The sequence below is a fragment of the Chiloscyllium punctatum genome, chromosome 14 (genome assembly GCF_047496795.1).
Source record: "Chiloscyllium punctatum isolate Juve2018m chromosome 14, sChiPun1.3, whole genome shotgun sequence".
NCBI lineage: Eukaryota > Metazoa > Chordata > Chondrichthyes > Orectolobiformes > Hemiscylliidae > Chiloscyllium > Chiloscyllium punctatum.
In genome coordinates this window covers 40,679,667-40,695,766 of record NC_092752.1, presented here as the reverse complement: position 1 = coordinate 40,695,766, position 16,100 = coordinate 40,679,667, and the positions used below count along the sequence as shown (strand labels likewise).

Genomic DNA, 16,100 nt, shown 5'->3' with positions numbered 1-16,100 from the left:
TGGACAACGAAGAGGGTTACCTCAGATTACAGCAGGATCTGTGCCAGATAGGCCAATGGGCTGAGAAGTGTCAAATGGAGTTTAATTTAGATAAATGCGAGGTGCTGCATTTTGGGAAAACAAATCTTAGCAGGACTTATATTCTTAATGGTAAGGTCCTAGGGAGTGTTGCTGAACAAAGAGACCTTGGAGTGCAGGTTCATAGCTCCTTGAAAGTGGAGTTGCAGGTAGGTAGGATAGTGAAGAAGGTGTTTGGTATGCTTTCTGTTACTGGTCAGAGTATTGAGTACAAGAATTGGGAGGTCATGTTGCAGCTGTACAGGACATTGGTTAGGCCACTGTTGGAATAATGAGTGCAATTCTGGTCTCCTTCCTATCGGAAAGATGTTGTGAAACTTGAAAGGTTTCAGAAAAGATTTACAAGGATGTTGCCAGGGTTGGAGGATTTGAGCTATCGGGAAAGGCTGAACAGGCTGGGGCTGTTTTCCCTGAAGCGTCGGAGGCTGAGGGGTGATCTTCTAGAGGTTTACAAAATTATGAGGGGCATGGATAGGATAAATAGACAAAGTCTTTTCCCTGGGATCAGCGAGTCCAGAACTAGAAGCCATAGGTTTAGGGTGAGAGGGGAAAGATATAAAAGAGACCTAAGGGGCAACCTTGTCACGCAGAGGGTGGTACGTGTATGGAATGAGCTGCCAGAGGATGTGGTGGAGGCTGGTACAATTGCAACATTTAAGAGGCATTTGGATGGGCATATGAATAGGAAGGGTTTGGAGGGATATGGACCGGGTGCTGGCAGGTGGGACTAGATTGGGTTGGGATATCTGGTCGGCGTGGACGAGTTGGACTGAAGGGTCTGTTTCCATGCTGTACATCTCTATGACTCTAAGGGTATGACACCGACCTAGCATCTCATGTCATGACTTAACCCTTAACTTAACAACAACAGCAGCAACGCCAAGAGAAAATAAAAAAGTGAAACTACTTACCACTTACCTGATGGTTGCAACTTCACAGTTTAATTTCCTTCTACGTGTCCTTTGCCCTCGTGCCTTCAGCAGTTGCAATAGTTCACTACTCCTCTGACTGCCATACCTCGCTGCTGCTCAACCTCCTCACTGAGATCTGGTATTCACTTAAGCCTTCACCTAAACCTCCAGCAGCAGTTCAACCACAAAGCATCCTTCTCAAAGTGGCCACTCGGGTGGAGCTTTGCCTCCCCTTTATTCACTCCTCGGTGGTCTCTGGTGTTATAGACCAGATCAGACCCTTTTGCTTATTTTAAAGGTAGATGTGAAGTGCTGTATTCCAGATGCATTGCAACTGGTCACTGTTACGCAAAACACAATTTATTTAAACATTTCAGTTAAAATACAAACAAAAGAAAGAAGAATTTAGAATAACTTAACTATTGGAAAACTCAACCAAATACAATTTGTTCTGACAGAACATGATAGTTTGGTTCCCATGCAATCCCACGTTATAAGAAAATCAAGTAAAAGCAGGATCATTTAAGCCATTGGACTGGAATCGCGTTGTAGCCAATACAGGGAAGGAAGGTTCACATTCTACAAATAATGGTCTAAATTCTTCAGTCGTATTGTAGCTAATTCGCTTTGAGAAAACATGCATTATAGCAGGACCAACTGGTGTAGATACAGTACCTTTACTAATTATCTGTTCCAATATAGTAATATCCTAGAAACACACCCCTTGGCAAAAAGGCAGATTCAGACACAGACTCTCACTACAATTCTCCAATCCAGGAGAGAAAAACGTCAAGAGAAGATTCAGAGAAAATAGCAGCAAAGAGACATTAACTGAAGCTCCAATTCTTTTGAGTCCCCAAAGGCTTCTGATGCTACTAAAAAATAAAACCCAGAAATCCGGATCTGTGAGAGCCAGCCTCAACCATTCAGGCTGTTTAAAAAAGGCCCAAGGCCTCACAAGTTGTTTGCACAAGTTGTCTTCAGTATCTCGTTTGTTACATCTGCCTTACAACCTGTCTCCAAAATAAAACCCGGAATCGTCACACTTCCCAGAATCTTCCTCTGTTGTTTCTCAGCAGCCCCCGACTGTTGCTGATAGGTGAGATGAAAAGAACCAGTTTTCTGTGGTGGTGCAAGTTCAAACAATCGACTGTGTTAAGTTAGAGCTAGGCTGTTCATAGGTCGTGTCAGGAAGCACTACCTTACACAAAGCAAAGGATTCTGTTCAACCTTTCAAGACAGAGACTGTATTTGCGATTTTCCATGATTTGTAGTGGCGAGGAATAAGAAATGATATGGAGCAAAAGCATATAATTTGGTATTGAGTTACAAATCAATGATAAGCTAATTGAATGGCAGAAATTGTCGTGTTTCTGAATGGCCTTCTCACGTTCTCATGTTGCTTCTGTTGATAAACTCACAGATTAATTGTGTTTCTGCTTCTATTCCAGGTCCAGTCCCTGTACAATTAGTGAATGGGACCAGTATGTGCTCTGGAAGAGTTGAGGTCTATCATGACTCTGACTGGGGGACTGTCTGTGCTAATGGCTGGGACACAAATGCAATGACTGTGGTCTGCAGAATGTTGAATTGTGGGAGAGCCTTGTCAGGAGGTGACTATGGAAATGGGAGCGGGAAGATTTGGTTGGATAATGTGACATGTCTTGGAACAGAGTCTGCCCTCAGTCAGTGCTCTGCCAATCCATGGGAGGTGAATACTTGCATTAACAGGAAAGATGCTGGAGTGACCTGTTCAGGTGAGTATGGTGACTTTCTTTGGTGAGAAAATTTAATTTTCTATTGTGTGTATTTGTTCTCAAATTGTCCTAGGATATTAGAATGTACATTTTCAGTATTACTCGTCCAAACCTGTGCATTTGCTTATGTTGATGTTGGAAGGGATGCAGGAAAAATGACCCAGCAAGGCTCTGGGGTGTAAAAGAGTTAAATAATCGGACAGGTTACAGGGACTAAATTTGTAATTCCTCAAGTATAGGAAATCCCCCACAGAGTGATCTGATCAAGTTGTCGAAGAGGCTAAAAGATTTTAGTCGTGTAGAAAAGAAAAACCATTTTCTTCAGTTTGAAGACAGTGCAGAATTTATGGAAGAAGGGGCTTTAATACAGAGCAGCCATGATCTAATTGAATGACCTCTGGATCCTGCATTCTTTTATGTTCTTTATGCTTGGTAGTACAGGGTGGAACCTAACCATCTTAAATCTCCAATTGATAACTCCAGTGAAAATCCATAGAATCAGAGAGATCTATAGCACAGAGAGGGGGTTTTCAGCAGTAAAAAAAACGACCACCTAATTACTCTAATCACATTGTCCAAAACTTAGCCCATAGCCTTGTATGCCTTGGCATCAGAAGTGGACATTGAAATGTTCCTTAAAGGGCAGCACAGTGGCTTAACAGTTAGCACTGCTGCCTCACAGCACAAGGACCTGGGTTCAGTTGCACCATCAGGCAACTGTCCGTGCGGAGCTTACATATTCTCCCCATGTCTGCATGGGTTTCCTCGTGGTGCTCCAGTTTCCTTCCAAAGGTGTGCAGGTTAGATGGATTGCCCATGCAAAATTGCCCATAGTTTCCAGAGTTATGCAGGCTAGGTGGATTAGTCATCAGAATGCAGGATTACAGGGGATAGGGTGGGTCTGGGCGGGATGACCTTCAGAGGGCCAGTAGAGACTTGATGGCCCAAATGACCTGCATCTATGTTGTAGGGATTCTGCCTCCATCACCCTTTATAGGCAGTGATCTTCAGGTTCCCATCACCATCTCGGTTAAAACATTTTTCCTCACATTCTCTGTAAACCTCCTGCCTCTTAGTTTAAATCAATGTCCAATGATCATTGATGCTCCTTGCTGTCCATTACATCTATGCCCCTCTTAATTTTATGCATCTCAATCACGTCCCTCACCCCAATTTCCTCTGCTCCAAGGAAAGCAACCACATTCTGTCCAATCTCTGCGTAAGTATACTCTCCCACCCAGGCAATTATCTGATAAATCTTCTCTGCACCACCTCCATTACAATCAATCCCTCCAATAATGTGGATTCCAGAATTTGGCCTAACCAACATTTTATATGTTCCAGCATAGCCTCCCTGCTCTTAAACTCTGTGCCTTAGCTAATACTGGAAAGTATCCATGTGACTTCTTAACCACTTTAACTACCTGCCCTGAAGCCTTAAGAGATCAGTGGCTATGAACGCTAAGATCCCTCTGATCCTTGGTGCTACTCAGGATTCAATGTTTATTTTATATTCCATTACCTTAATTGTCATGTCGATCTGCATCACCTCACATTTAACCAGATTATCTTGAATCAGTTTAACTGTGTGCCCATCACTGTTGCAGGTCCGATGCCCTTACGTTTGGTGAATGGTACTAACATGTGTTCTGGAAGAGTTGAGGTCTATCGTAACTCCGTCTGGGGAACCATTTGTGACAATGGATGGGACATAAATGCAGCGGAGGTAGTCTGCAGAGTGTTGAACTGTGGGACAGCCTTGTCGGCACAGACTGGGTCCTACTATGGAGCGGGGAGTGGGAACATCTGGGTTTCAGGAGTGAAATGTCTTGGGACAGAACCTTCCCTCGATCAGTGCTCTGTTACTTCCTTGAAGAACTGCACACACAGCCAAGATGCTGGGGTGATCTGTTCAGGTGAGTGGGGCTGGCATGAAAAACACCTTACTGCCAGTTTATAACAATGTTCTGACCGGGTGAGTGACTGTTATTGACGTGAAGCCTCATGCAATATCTCAGTGGATCCATCTATCATACTGAGTGGTACCAAGATCCTCACAAAGGACAAGAAAGACATGGTTTCTGCTATCTTTGCTGGATCTTTGGGAGGGAGTCCACGCAATTCAGGGCTCGTGCTTCATTCTCACATTGGAACAGCATTACCCTGGGATATGAGCTGGAATCATTGCTAAAACTGCTGATATAGGAGTGATTAGGGAAGTAGGATAGGTCTGGATATTCGTGGGAGTTTGATACCTGTGATAAAATATGCAGACAACAACTTCCCAGAAAATCTATGACTAGTTTTAACTGTCTTACCTGTTCTACTCAGGTCCAGTACCTGTCCGGCTGGTGAATGGTACCAACATGTGTTCCGGGAGAGTTGAGGTCTATCGTAACTCCATCTGGGGAACTGTTTGTGACAACAGCTGGGATAAAAAAGCAGCGAGTGTGGTCTGCAGAGTGTTGAACTGTGGGACAGCCCTGTCAGCACCGAAAGGAGCCTACTATGGATATGGGTCTGGACACATTTGGTTGGATGATGTGAAGTGTAATGGGACAGAGTCTACCCTCGATCAATGTTCTGCTAACCCACAAGTGGGGAATAACTGCACACACGGCCAGGATGCTGGAGTTACCTGTTCAGGTGAGTGAGAGATACTTGTTTCACATGAATATTTTAGATCTGTATCTTTTATGCATAGATTCTCAAACTGCCGTAGTGGAATAGAAACTTATTTTTGCATTACTGGCCGACGTTTGAAGCAGTGTATTAGCAAATTAAATATCTAGGCAGGTAGTTAGAGTTTTGAACTATATCACATGAGGATCAAGTGAGGGGAAAAATTGAAGAAAAAGGATAAGGTATTGGTGCACATACTGAGATGAAAATTATTAACTGATGTGAGACAGAAAGGGACAGAGCACACAATCAAAGGAATGAAGTTGCAAATAAGTTCAGAACAGGGAAGATTGGCTCAAAGACAAAACTAAACAGTCTTTATCTGGATGCATGCAGCATTTGAAACAAGATTTACAAATTAATATCAGAAATGGGTCTAATATGGTCCAAAGATTATAAAAGGGTGGTTGCAAGATGACCAATGCTGGAACTGATTATTGGAATTACAGGCAGAAAGAATATGGAGGTGGGGTAGCTCTGTTTGTTAAGAATGAGATCAGTAAAATACTGAGAAAGTATATTAGATGAGGCGGTCAAGTTTTAGAATCAGTTTGGATAGGGATAATAAATTGGAGGGTACATAAATAACCAATGGGAGTTATCAATTCCCCAACAGTAGTTACATTGCAGGACAGAGTATACAACAAGAAATAATATCAGCCTGAAAACAAGGTACTGCCATAATTGTGGGCCATTTTAATCTTTGTAAAGATTAGACAAAGCAGATTGTCAAAGGTAACCTTGAGTATAAATTCATAAGAGTGCTTATGGGAGAGATTTTTCAAATAATGTCTTGTGAAACCATCCAGGGAAGAAGCAGTTTTGAATCTTGTAACTTGTAGAGTCATAGAGGTGGACAGCACGGAAACAGACCCTTCGGTCCATCTTGTCCACGCCAACTAGATATTCTAGCCTAACCTAACCATTTGCCAGCATTGGCCCATATCCCTCTAAACACTTCCTGTTCATATACCCATCCAGATGCCTTTTAAATTTTGTAATTTTACAAGCCTCCACCCCTTCCTCTGGCAGCTCATTCCATATACACACCACCCTCTGTGTGAAAGATTTGCCCCTTAGGGTCCCTTTTATATCTTTCCCCTCTCACCCTAAACCTATGCCCTCTAGTTCTGGATTCTCCCACCCAGGAAAAAGATATTGTCTATTTAGCCTATCCATGCCCCTCATGATTTTCTAAACCTCTATAAGGTCACCCCTCAGCCTCTGACACTCCAGGGAAAACAGCTATTCAGCCGCTCCCTATAACTCAAATCCTCCAACCTTGACAACATCCTTGTAAATCTTTTCTGGACCCTTTCAAGTTTCACAACATCCTTCCTGTAGGAAGGAGACCAGAATTGCACACAATATTCCAGAAGTGACCTAACCAATGTCCTGTACATCCGCAACATGACCTCCCAACTCCTGTACTCAATACTCAATGTAATGACAAGATCATTCATGTTTTGATTGTAAGGGATCTTCGAGGAATTTCACATTCAATTTAAGGGAAAGAAACTTAAGTAAAGGGAATCATAGTGAAGAGTTGAATTATTATAGAATTGGTTAAAGAATACTGAGAAACAAAATATAAGACATGAGATAAACAGTGACAGACATTTAAGGATATAATTTATAAATATTAAGAAAGATATATTCATTCAGAAAAATGGAATCAAAAATGATGCATTACTGATGACTGACCAAAAAAGTAAAAACATACAGCATTTCAAATATTCGTGATTGGCCTAGGGCTGGATGTTTGGATTGCAATATAAAGGGATGTGAAAGCATGCGTTCAATTCCTACATCAGCTGAGGTTACCATGACTAATTCTCATTCACAACTTCTCCTCTTGCCTGAGGCGTGGTGACCCTCAGGTTAAACCCCAAGCAGTCATCTGTCTCCAATGAGAGAGCAACCCTCTGGTCTAGTAAGACAATCGTGACTTTACCAGAAGATTGGACAAGTTTTGGAAACATAGAATGAATAAAAACAAGAGAGAAAGGTGATAATGAGAGTAAACTGGCAAGAAATGTAAAAACTGACAACAAGTGCTTATCCAGGTTCATAAAACTGAAGCAGTAGCTAAAGAAAATCTAGATGCTTGTAGGGATAAGACTGGCAAATTAATAATGGGAAAGAAGTAACCATCAGGGACTTTGAGCAAATATTTTGTATCTGACTGAATATCTGTGGAAGGTGTTAATAGCATTCCAATATTGGTGTAAAACTAGGGGCAGGATCTCTTATGGGATGGTGTTAGCGTCTCTGCCTTTAAATCAAAAGGCCTGAGGTCAAATCTCACCTGACCTAGAGATGTGTAGTAACATCTGTGAACAAGTTGATTAGAAAATATCTAAGAGCATGGCAAAATAAAGGAAGGAATACAACGATCATCATCACTTGAAGAAAATGGAACCAGTCCAACAAATGGAACTAAAGGCTGACGAATCCCTTAGACATGGTGGCCTGCATCCTAGGATTTTATAGAAAGGTTGCAGTACAGAAGGTGGCCATTCAGCCAGTCACTCTGTGTCAGCTGTCAGCTATATCAACACAGTTAGCCCCACTCCCTTCCTTTCACCCTATAATGCTAGATTTTGTCTTTAGAGACTTATCTAATTTTCTTTCAATAGCCCGAAGTGAATCACCACCCACAATCTCTCTGGAAGTGCATTCTAGTGACACACTACATACAAAGACTTTCCTTCATGTCACTTTTGGTTCTGTTGCCATTTTGCTTAAGTTGGTGTCTTTTCATTTCTCTTTTGCCAATGGGAACAGTTTTTCCATATCTACTGGTTCCAGACCCTTCAGAATTTCCATATCTACTGGTTCCAGACCCTTCAGAATTTCCATATCTACTGGTTCCAGACCCATCACATGTCCTCTTCTATAAAGAGGTTGGTTCCAGCTTCTCCAGCCTTTCAGTATAGCTGAAGTCCACTATCCCTCGAGTAATTGTCGTCAATCATTCTTATACCCTTTCTTAATGCCTTCATATCCTTTCCAAAGTGTTATGCCCAAAACGTGAACACATTAATCCCGCTGAGGCTGAACTCACGTTTTATAGATGTTCACCATAAAGTATTTACTCTTGTACTCTTGTCATTAAATCCCATGTTTTATATATTTTTATCAACCACTTTCTCAAACTATGTTGGCACCTTCAACAATTTGTATTGTTGAGCAACCTCTCCTCCTGCACTCTTTTTAGAATTGTATTATTTATTTTACACTGTCTTTCCTTATTCTTTCTGCCAAACTGCATCACTTCATTCTTCTCTGCATTAAATTTCATGTGCATTATGCCTATCCACTCCAGTCCAGAATCTGGTTTCCAGCATCTGCAGTCATTGTTTTTACCTACCTACTCCAGTAGCCTGGGCATATCCTCTTGGCATTTCTCCACCTCACAGTTCACAATACTTCAGTGATCTGCAGATTTTGAAATTGAGCCCCGAAATCCTCAAAGTTTAAGTAGATCATGAAAAGCAGTGGTTCTAATATCAATCCCTGCAGAAATCTATATTTTCCTTCAATCTGCAAAAGACAGGTTCACCGCTAGTTTTAGTTTCCTGGTACTCAGCTAATTTAATATTCATGTGATCATTATCTTCAAGATAGTAACTATTCTGTAAGATTTCCATCATCTCCAGCATGATGCCACTGCCATCTATGTCTTTTCCTTTTCACCCCTTTCAATAATCCAAAGATATTGTTCCCTATATGATACCTGTGTCCCTATTTCTAAGTCATCCCTAGCATCCCCTCATTTTCCTTCAGCATATTTGCAAGCACTGCTACCTTCTTCCTTTTCATCATTCAAGGCCCCAAATATTCCTTTTATGTGAAACGCCAATTTACTTTATTTTCCAGTTTAATATACGGTGTTCTCCTCCATGAATGGAGACCAACTTCAGAGTCTTTTATTCATTCATGGGTTGTGAGCATTGCTGGCTAGGCTGGCATTTACTGGGCTTTCCTAATTGCCCAGAGGGTAGTTAAAAGTGACCCACATTGCGTGGATACGTGGATCAGACTCTGCAAGAATGGGAGCTCTCTTTCCTTTAAGGATATTTGTGAACCATGTGGTTTTTAATGGCAATTGACATGGTCATTCTTTGTCTGGCTTATTTTAATGAATTCCGATTTAACCATCTGCTATAGTAGGAGTCAAATGGTTTTCTCCAGAATACTAGCTGGAATTCTGAATTGCTAATTCAGTGGCATTTGATTTAATTATTATTGTCACATGTACTGAGATACAGTGAAAAGCATTGTTTTGCTTACTATTCAGGCAAATCATACCTTACATAAGTACATCTGGGTAAAGAACAGAATGCAGAATATAATGTTGAAGCTACAGAGTAAGTGCAGATAAAGATCAACTTTAATATGTGAAAGGTCTGTTCAAAAGGCTGATAACACTTGGTAAGAAGCTGTTCTTGAATCTGTTGTTATTTTCAAACTGTTGTCTCTTTTGCCTGATGGAAGAGAGTGGAAGAAAGTATAACTGGGGTGGGACCGGTATTTGATTATAGATAGAACAATACAGCGCAGAACAGGCCCTTTGGTCCTCGATGTTGTACTGACCTGTGAACTAATCTAAGTCCATCACCCTACACTCTCCCATCATCGTCCATATGTTGTCTGCTTTCCTGGATTGATCTGGACAGATTATTGGTGATCTTTACTCCAAGGAACTTGAAGCTCTCGACATTTCCACCTTAGCACCATTGTTGCAGATGGGAACGTGTCCACACCACTTCCTGAAGCCAATAATCAGCTCCTTTGTTGTGCTGACATGCAGGGATAGATTGTTGCCTTTACATAATGCCATTGAACTCTCTATCTCTTTCCTGTACTGTCTAATCGTTGTTTGAGATCCAACCTGTGACGGTAGTGTCATCAGCAAACATGTAAATGGAGTTAGATCAGAATTTGGCCACACACTTGTGAGTGTAGAAGGAGTATAATGAAGGAGCTGAGCACGCAGCTTTGCAATGCACCGATGTTGAGGATTATTGTGGAGGAGGTGTTGTCGTCTATCCTTATTGATTCCAGTCTATGGGTCAGCAGTTCTCAGATCCAGTTGCAGAGGGTGGACAGAGTGCTAAGTGTTGGAGTTTGGTTAGATTTATGATGTTGACAATGGAGCTAAAGTCAATAAATAAGAGTCTGATTCTTGTTATCCGTATGTTCCAGGGCATACTGAGGCTAGGGAGAAGGCATTTGCTGCAGACCTGTTTAATGTTTAGCATATTGTAGTGGATCATGGCAGCCTGGGAGGCTGGGGTTTATGTGTGCCGTTATTAACCTCTCAAAACCACTGCTATACCTTTGTCTCCCATCACTTTTGTTCACTTTACAAGCTGGTTAGCTAGGTGGGCTTCACAGAATGTTTGGCCCAGGTTTAAAAGACCAATCAGGGAGTCTTGGCTAACAGATATAAACAGGAGTCTCAGAGCTGGTTCTGAGGAAGCCAGACCAATGTCAAGTACCATGCACCTTGGTGACAGATTACTGGCTTCTCTGGAGTTATTTCCCTGTTGGTTTTGATTTTTATTGTCTAACTTTCCTCCACTCTGCCTTTTCTTTCCTTGGTCTGCTTCAGTGCTTCAATGAGGCTCAATTCAAGCTCAAGAAGCAGAAGCCAGTCCTTTTACACTGCATTTTGCAGCCTTTGTAGTCAACGTTGAGTTAACGTCTGCACCCTCTATAATTTCATATTTCTTTGCTGGTTTGTCTTTTTCCCTCAGTTTCTCTCTATTTCCTTTATTTTGTGCTGAAACAGCAGCTATTTAGGATCCTGCCATTCACACATCCTCTGGACACCTTTTACATTACTGTGCCCATTACTACTCCCTTTGGTTTTTACACTATCATTTAATCTCTCCTGCCTTCTACTGGACCACATACCTTCCCTTTTATTTCTCTCTACTCCCTTCTCCTATTTCACATGCTTAAAATCTGCATATTTAAAGGTTACTCTAAATTAACTTTGAAGTAATTTTCTCAGTTTATCAGTCCAATTGATCAACCCGTTAGGATTTGAGGACAGCCGATATTGCAGGATGTTGAGTTCTAACAAGAGTTTAAACTGGGACATAACATTACCAATTGCACAACAAAAACATATATTAGTGACAAGGATCGAGTATGATCTGGATCAGGCAGGGCAGACAGCAAGCCGAGCTGCTCTTTGGCTCTTTGTTTTTCGGTTCTTGGGATCAAGTCTTCTCACCATCTGAAACTCTCTGAGAATGCTTGACTGAAGTCTTCCGTCAGTCATTGTTCTCTGTGAACTGAAATAGTAACCTCCCTCAGTCTCTTACTTCGTACTCCTTTTCATGGATGAACCGTTTACTTCGAACTTAGAATTCCAAGAGTGTGGAAACAGGCTCTTAAGCCCAACAACTCCACCCCGACCCTCCGAAACGTATCCCACCCAAACCCATTTCCCTACCCTATCACTCTAATCTACACAGGTCCGAACACTATGGGCAATTTAGCATGGCCAATCCACTTGAGCTGCACATCTTTGAACTGTGGGAGGAAACCGGAGCACCTGGAGGAAACCCACGCAGACACTGGGAGAATGTGCAAACTCCAGACAGACAGTCGCCTGAGGCTGGAATCGAAGCCAGATCCCTGGCACTGTGAGGCAGCAATGCTAACCACTGGGCCACCCGTGCTGCCCTGGTGTAAGGGCCTTTTGATCCTATAAAGATTTAATTTAATTCAAAATACTATTGTGTATCTGGTTCTTTGCCAAAACTTTGGGTTAAATACCCTGTCCATGGTGTCAATCTACACTCCATTATTCTTGGACTTTCACAAAAAATATCACCAAATATGTAACATTGTTGTAAGTGAGATTGGACTTTAAGAATGCTCCAGGGGTAATACAAAGCAGCTCATGCCATTAGGAATTGAAATAACTCTCCAGACACCATATCCCATCACCAATCACCCTTTATTTCCAAATGCAAAGCCTTTGACAATAGCCTTTGAATGCCTCTCACTAAGTCAGGCATTCAGTGGGCAGCATATCCCTGACATTCATCCTTTTATGTTGGCCAGGACTCCCTGATTGGACCAGATTAGCAGCGCCAGAGAACTCATATTCTATGATGTCCAGCTGGCTGCCCTCAATTCCAGTCACTACAAGAATATAGATTTGAGTGCTGCTTTTCCTTATTATGTAAACAAAAAGTCCTGCTTTTTACCACAGGTGAGTTGATAATGAAGAAAAGAAACATTCATTTGTTTGCAAGAGTACTTCAGGATTTTGTTTTAAAAATGCAGATGTTCAGGGATTGGGGTCTTGTGTCTCAATGATATTGTTGCTGCTTTTGTGCCAGGAGGCCTGGGTTCAAATCCCACACAGATGTGTAATAATAACTTTAAGCAGGTTGATTAAAAGTGCTGAATTGTTCCAGTAAAGAAAATTGGTTAACAAGGGGAAAGAGTCTAAAAGGGTGGTGCTGTAAAACCACAGTAGGACAGGCAGCATCTGAGGAGCAGATTGGACTTTATATTGAAATATGAAGTGCAAATAAACAGTCAAGGAAGACAGACTGACTCCCACTTTGGAAAGGATGATTGGGAATGTAACCTTATAATTTCATCTTTTCCTGATCCTGCCTTAAACTGTCCCTTTCCCAGACTACCGCTGTCAGCCATTCATTCCTTTATCAGCCAGTTATTTTCTTGCTCCTTTCTTATCAGGCTGATCTACTGGGCTGTTACATGCTACAGACAAACATACTGCTATCTCAACAAGCACCTTTATTAAGTAAGGTCAAATGAAAAGCACAGTCCAGCTTTTGTACTACTTGTTACCTCTTCCAGCTATGTTTTTATTTGTTCAAACTTAACCAACCTTCTCAGAGAATGATTTCTTTAGCCTCACTTCAATGACAGTGAAACCTTAAGCAACTCCCACTGAAAATGAACGTTAAGACACAGTGCATTTAAGCAGTAACCCAATCCTTTACCTATTTTAAGTTATATTTATGTAAATTACAAGTGGATTTCTAGTTTTTCTCAGTTTTTGATGGTGTCATTAACATAAAGTGTTCATTCTGTTCCTCTCCAAAAATGCTGCTTGGCTTGTTGGTATTTTCCAGCAATTTCTAATTTTATGTCAGGTTGGCCATGATCCTATTAGTCATAAAGTCATAGAGTTGTACAGCGCAGAAACAGACCTTTCAGTCCAACTTGTCCATGCCGATGAGATATCCTAAATTAATCTTGTTCCATTTGCCAGGACTTGGCCCATATCCCTCTAAGCCCTTCTTATTCATATACCCATCCAGATGCCTCTTAATTGTTGTAATTGTATCAGCCTCCACAACTTCCTCTGGCAGCTCATTCCTGCTATTGAATGACAGAGGAGACTTTAGGGGCTATATAGTCAACTGGTTTTCTTATTTCTTACGTTTCAGGTTCCAGGGTTACTTGCCCAGATTTCCGTGATACCTGTGCTGATGTTAGAGGGAGTGCAGTTAACAGTGGACATATAAACAATACAGATTAGGAGCAGAAGGAGGCTATTTGGCTCCTCAAACACTTGTTTACACAATTATTAAATGGAAATCAGGAACTTGGTCCCTTAAAAAGATGTCGATGCAGGGAACTTGAATGTTTCTAAAATATGGTTGATAGATATTTGTTGAATAAGGGTACCAAGACAGGTTAACTGAATAAAGAAACAGATCAACATGATCTAATTGATTGAGCGAAGAATGGGCTGGAGGCTCTTCTTTCTAAGTTCTTAAATATTCCTTGTGTCTGCCATATTGAGAGGAGTCTACATTATCAGAAGGGCTACGGTCGAGCTAATGATTCCAGTGGAAACACAAGTAGTCGCAGGCATGTGTAAATGTATTCCCATCTCTGTTCCAGGTCCGATATCTGTCCGGCTGGTGAATGGGACCAACATGTGTTCTGGAAGGGTTGAAGTCTATCGTAACTCCATCTGGGGAACCATCTGTGACAATGGCTGGAATTTAAATGCAGCAAGCGTGGTCTGCAGAGTGTTGAACTGTGGGAAGTCTTTGTCCATAACAAGAAGTGCTTACTATGGAGAGGGGAGTGGAGTCATCTTGTTAGATAATGTGAATTGTACTGGGACAGAGCCTGCCCTCGATCAATGCTCTGCCAACCCAAAGGTGGGATATAATTGCACACACAAGGAGGATGCTGGAGTCATCTGTTCAGGTAAGCAAAACAGGTTCCTGTTCCTTTGCACGTTTGTTCTCAAACTTAATTCAAAATCTAGCTTACTAGTTTTCTAGCCTAGCCTTCTGATTGGTAACGGAAACCTCTTGTTTCTACAGCAAGGCATCTGCGCTACTGCTCCCCATCCCTTGATTACTGGTACAGACCTCTGGGTTACTAGCTCAGGACACTGGATTTCTTGGCCAGGCATCTGGGTTACTGATCTGGGCTCTAGGTTACCAGTCCAGCCTTCTTAGTCATTAGTTCAGGCCTTTGGAATACAAAATATCTGCGTTACTAATTTTGTAGATAGATTCAGTTTGCTTCAAGATTTCTGGTGGGTTTATTTAAAGCTGAACTAACTCAGTCATCACAGAGTAATCTGTAGTTATTGTCTGTGTCCAGAAGGCTGCAATGCAGAGTGACCATGGCTGCTAGTCAGGCATCAGACATCTCAGTGCAGGCTGATCTACATGTTAAATGAATACCTTTCTTAAAGCTTTAATACTCAAAACCTTTTATTCCCCCATAATACAACTCTTGTATGCTACAAGAGAAAATGCATGAACATTGGATAATAGCAAAATTACTTACACAGAGATCGGGACTGTAAACATTGCAAAGTTAAAAATCACACAACAGCAGATTGTAGTCCAACAGGTTTAATTGGAAGCACACTAACTTTCGGAGCGACGCTCCTTCATCAGGTGATAGTGGAGGGCTTGATCGTAACACAGAATTTAGAGCAAACATTTGCAATGTGATGTAACTGAAATTATACATTGAAAAATTGATTGTCGTTAAGCCTTTCATCTGTTAGAATACAGTGATAATTTCACTTCTTTCATGTGTAAATCACAAAACCTTTTTTTAAAAGTTGCATTCTCGGGTTAGCTGTTAACAATGGTGATAGCTAGACAATATGTTGAAGGTGTTAGCCCCCTGTGTTCTCTGTCTATGACCTGATGTTTAGAATGATTCTAACCTAAAAAGTGAGATAACAGAGTTTTATCTAAACATCAGGTCATAGACAGAGAACACAGGGGTGCAAGTGTGTTGCTGGAAAAGCGCAGCAGGTCAGGCAGCATCCAAGGAACAGGAGAATCGACGTTTCGGGCATCAGCCCTTCTTCAGGAATGAGGAAAGTGTGTCCAGCAGGCTAAGATAAAAGGTAGGGAGGAGGGACTTGGGGGAGGGGCGTTGGGAATGCGATAGGTGCAAGTAGGTCAAGGTGAGGGTGATAGGCTTGAGTGGGGTGGGGGCGGATAGGTCAGGAAGAAGATTGCAGGTTAGGAATGCGGTGCTGAGTTCGAGGGATTTGACTGAGACAAGGTGGGGGGAGGGGAAATGAGGAAACTGGAGAAATCTGAGTTCATCCCTTGTGGTTGGAGGGTTCCCAGGCGGAAGATGAGGCACTCTTCCTCCAACCGTCGTGTTGCCA

At 41.8% G+C, this 16,100-nt stretch overlaps 1 protein-coding gene across 1 annotated transcript in view; it reads left to right on the top strand.

The window, feature by feature from the left end:
* The window catches only part of LOC140485458 (scavenger receptor cysteine-rich type 1 protein M160-like), a 96,546-nt gene that overhangs the window by 35,172 nt on the left and 45,274 nt on the right, over positions 1 to 16,100 (top strand). Inside the window, exons 10-13 of the mRNA XM_072583661.1 lie at positions 2,441 to 2,746; positions 4,354 to 4,662; positions 5,078 to 5,392; positions 14,345 to 14,659. Coding sequence (XP_072439762.1) covers positions 2,441 to 2,746; positions 4,354 to 4,662; positions 5,078 to 5,392; positions 14,345 to 14,659 — 1,245 coding nt within the window. The remainder of the gene's footprint in view (positions 1 to 2,440; positions 2,747 to 4,353; positions 4,663 to 5,077; positions 5,393 to 14,344; positions 14,660 to 16,100) is intronic.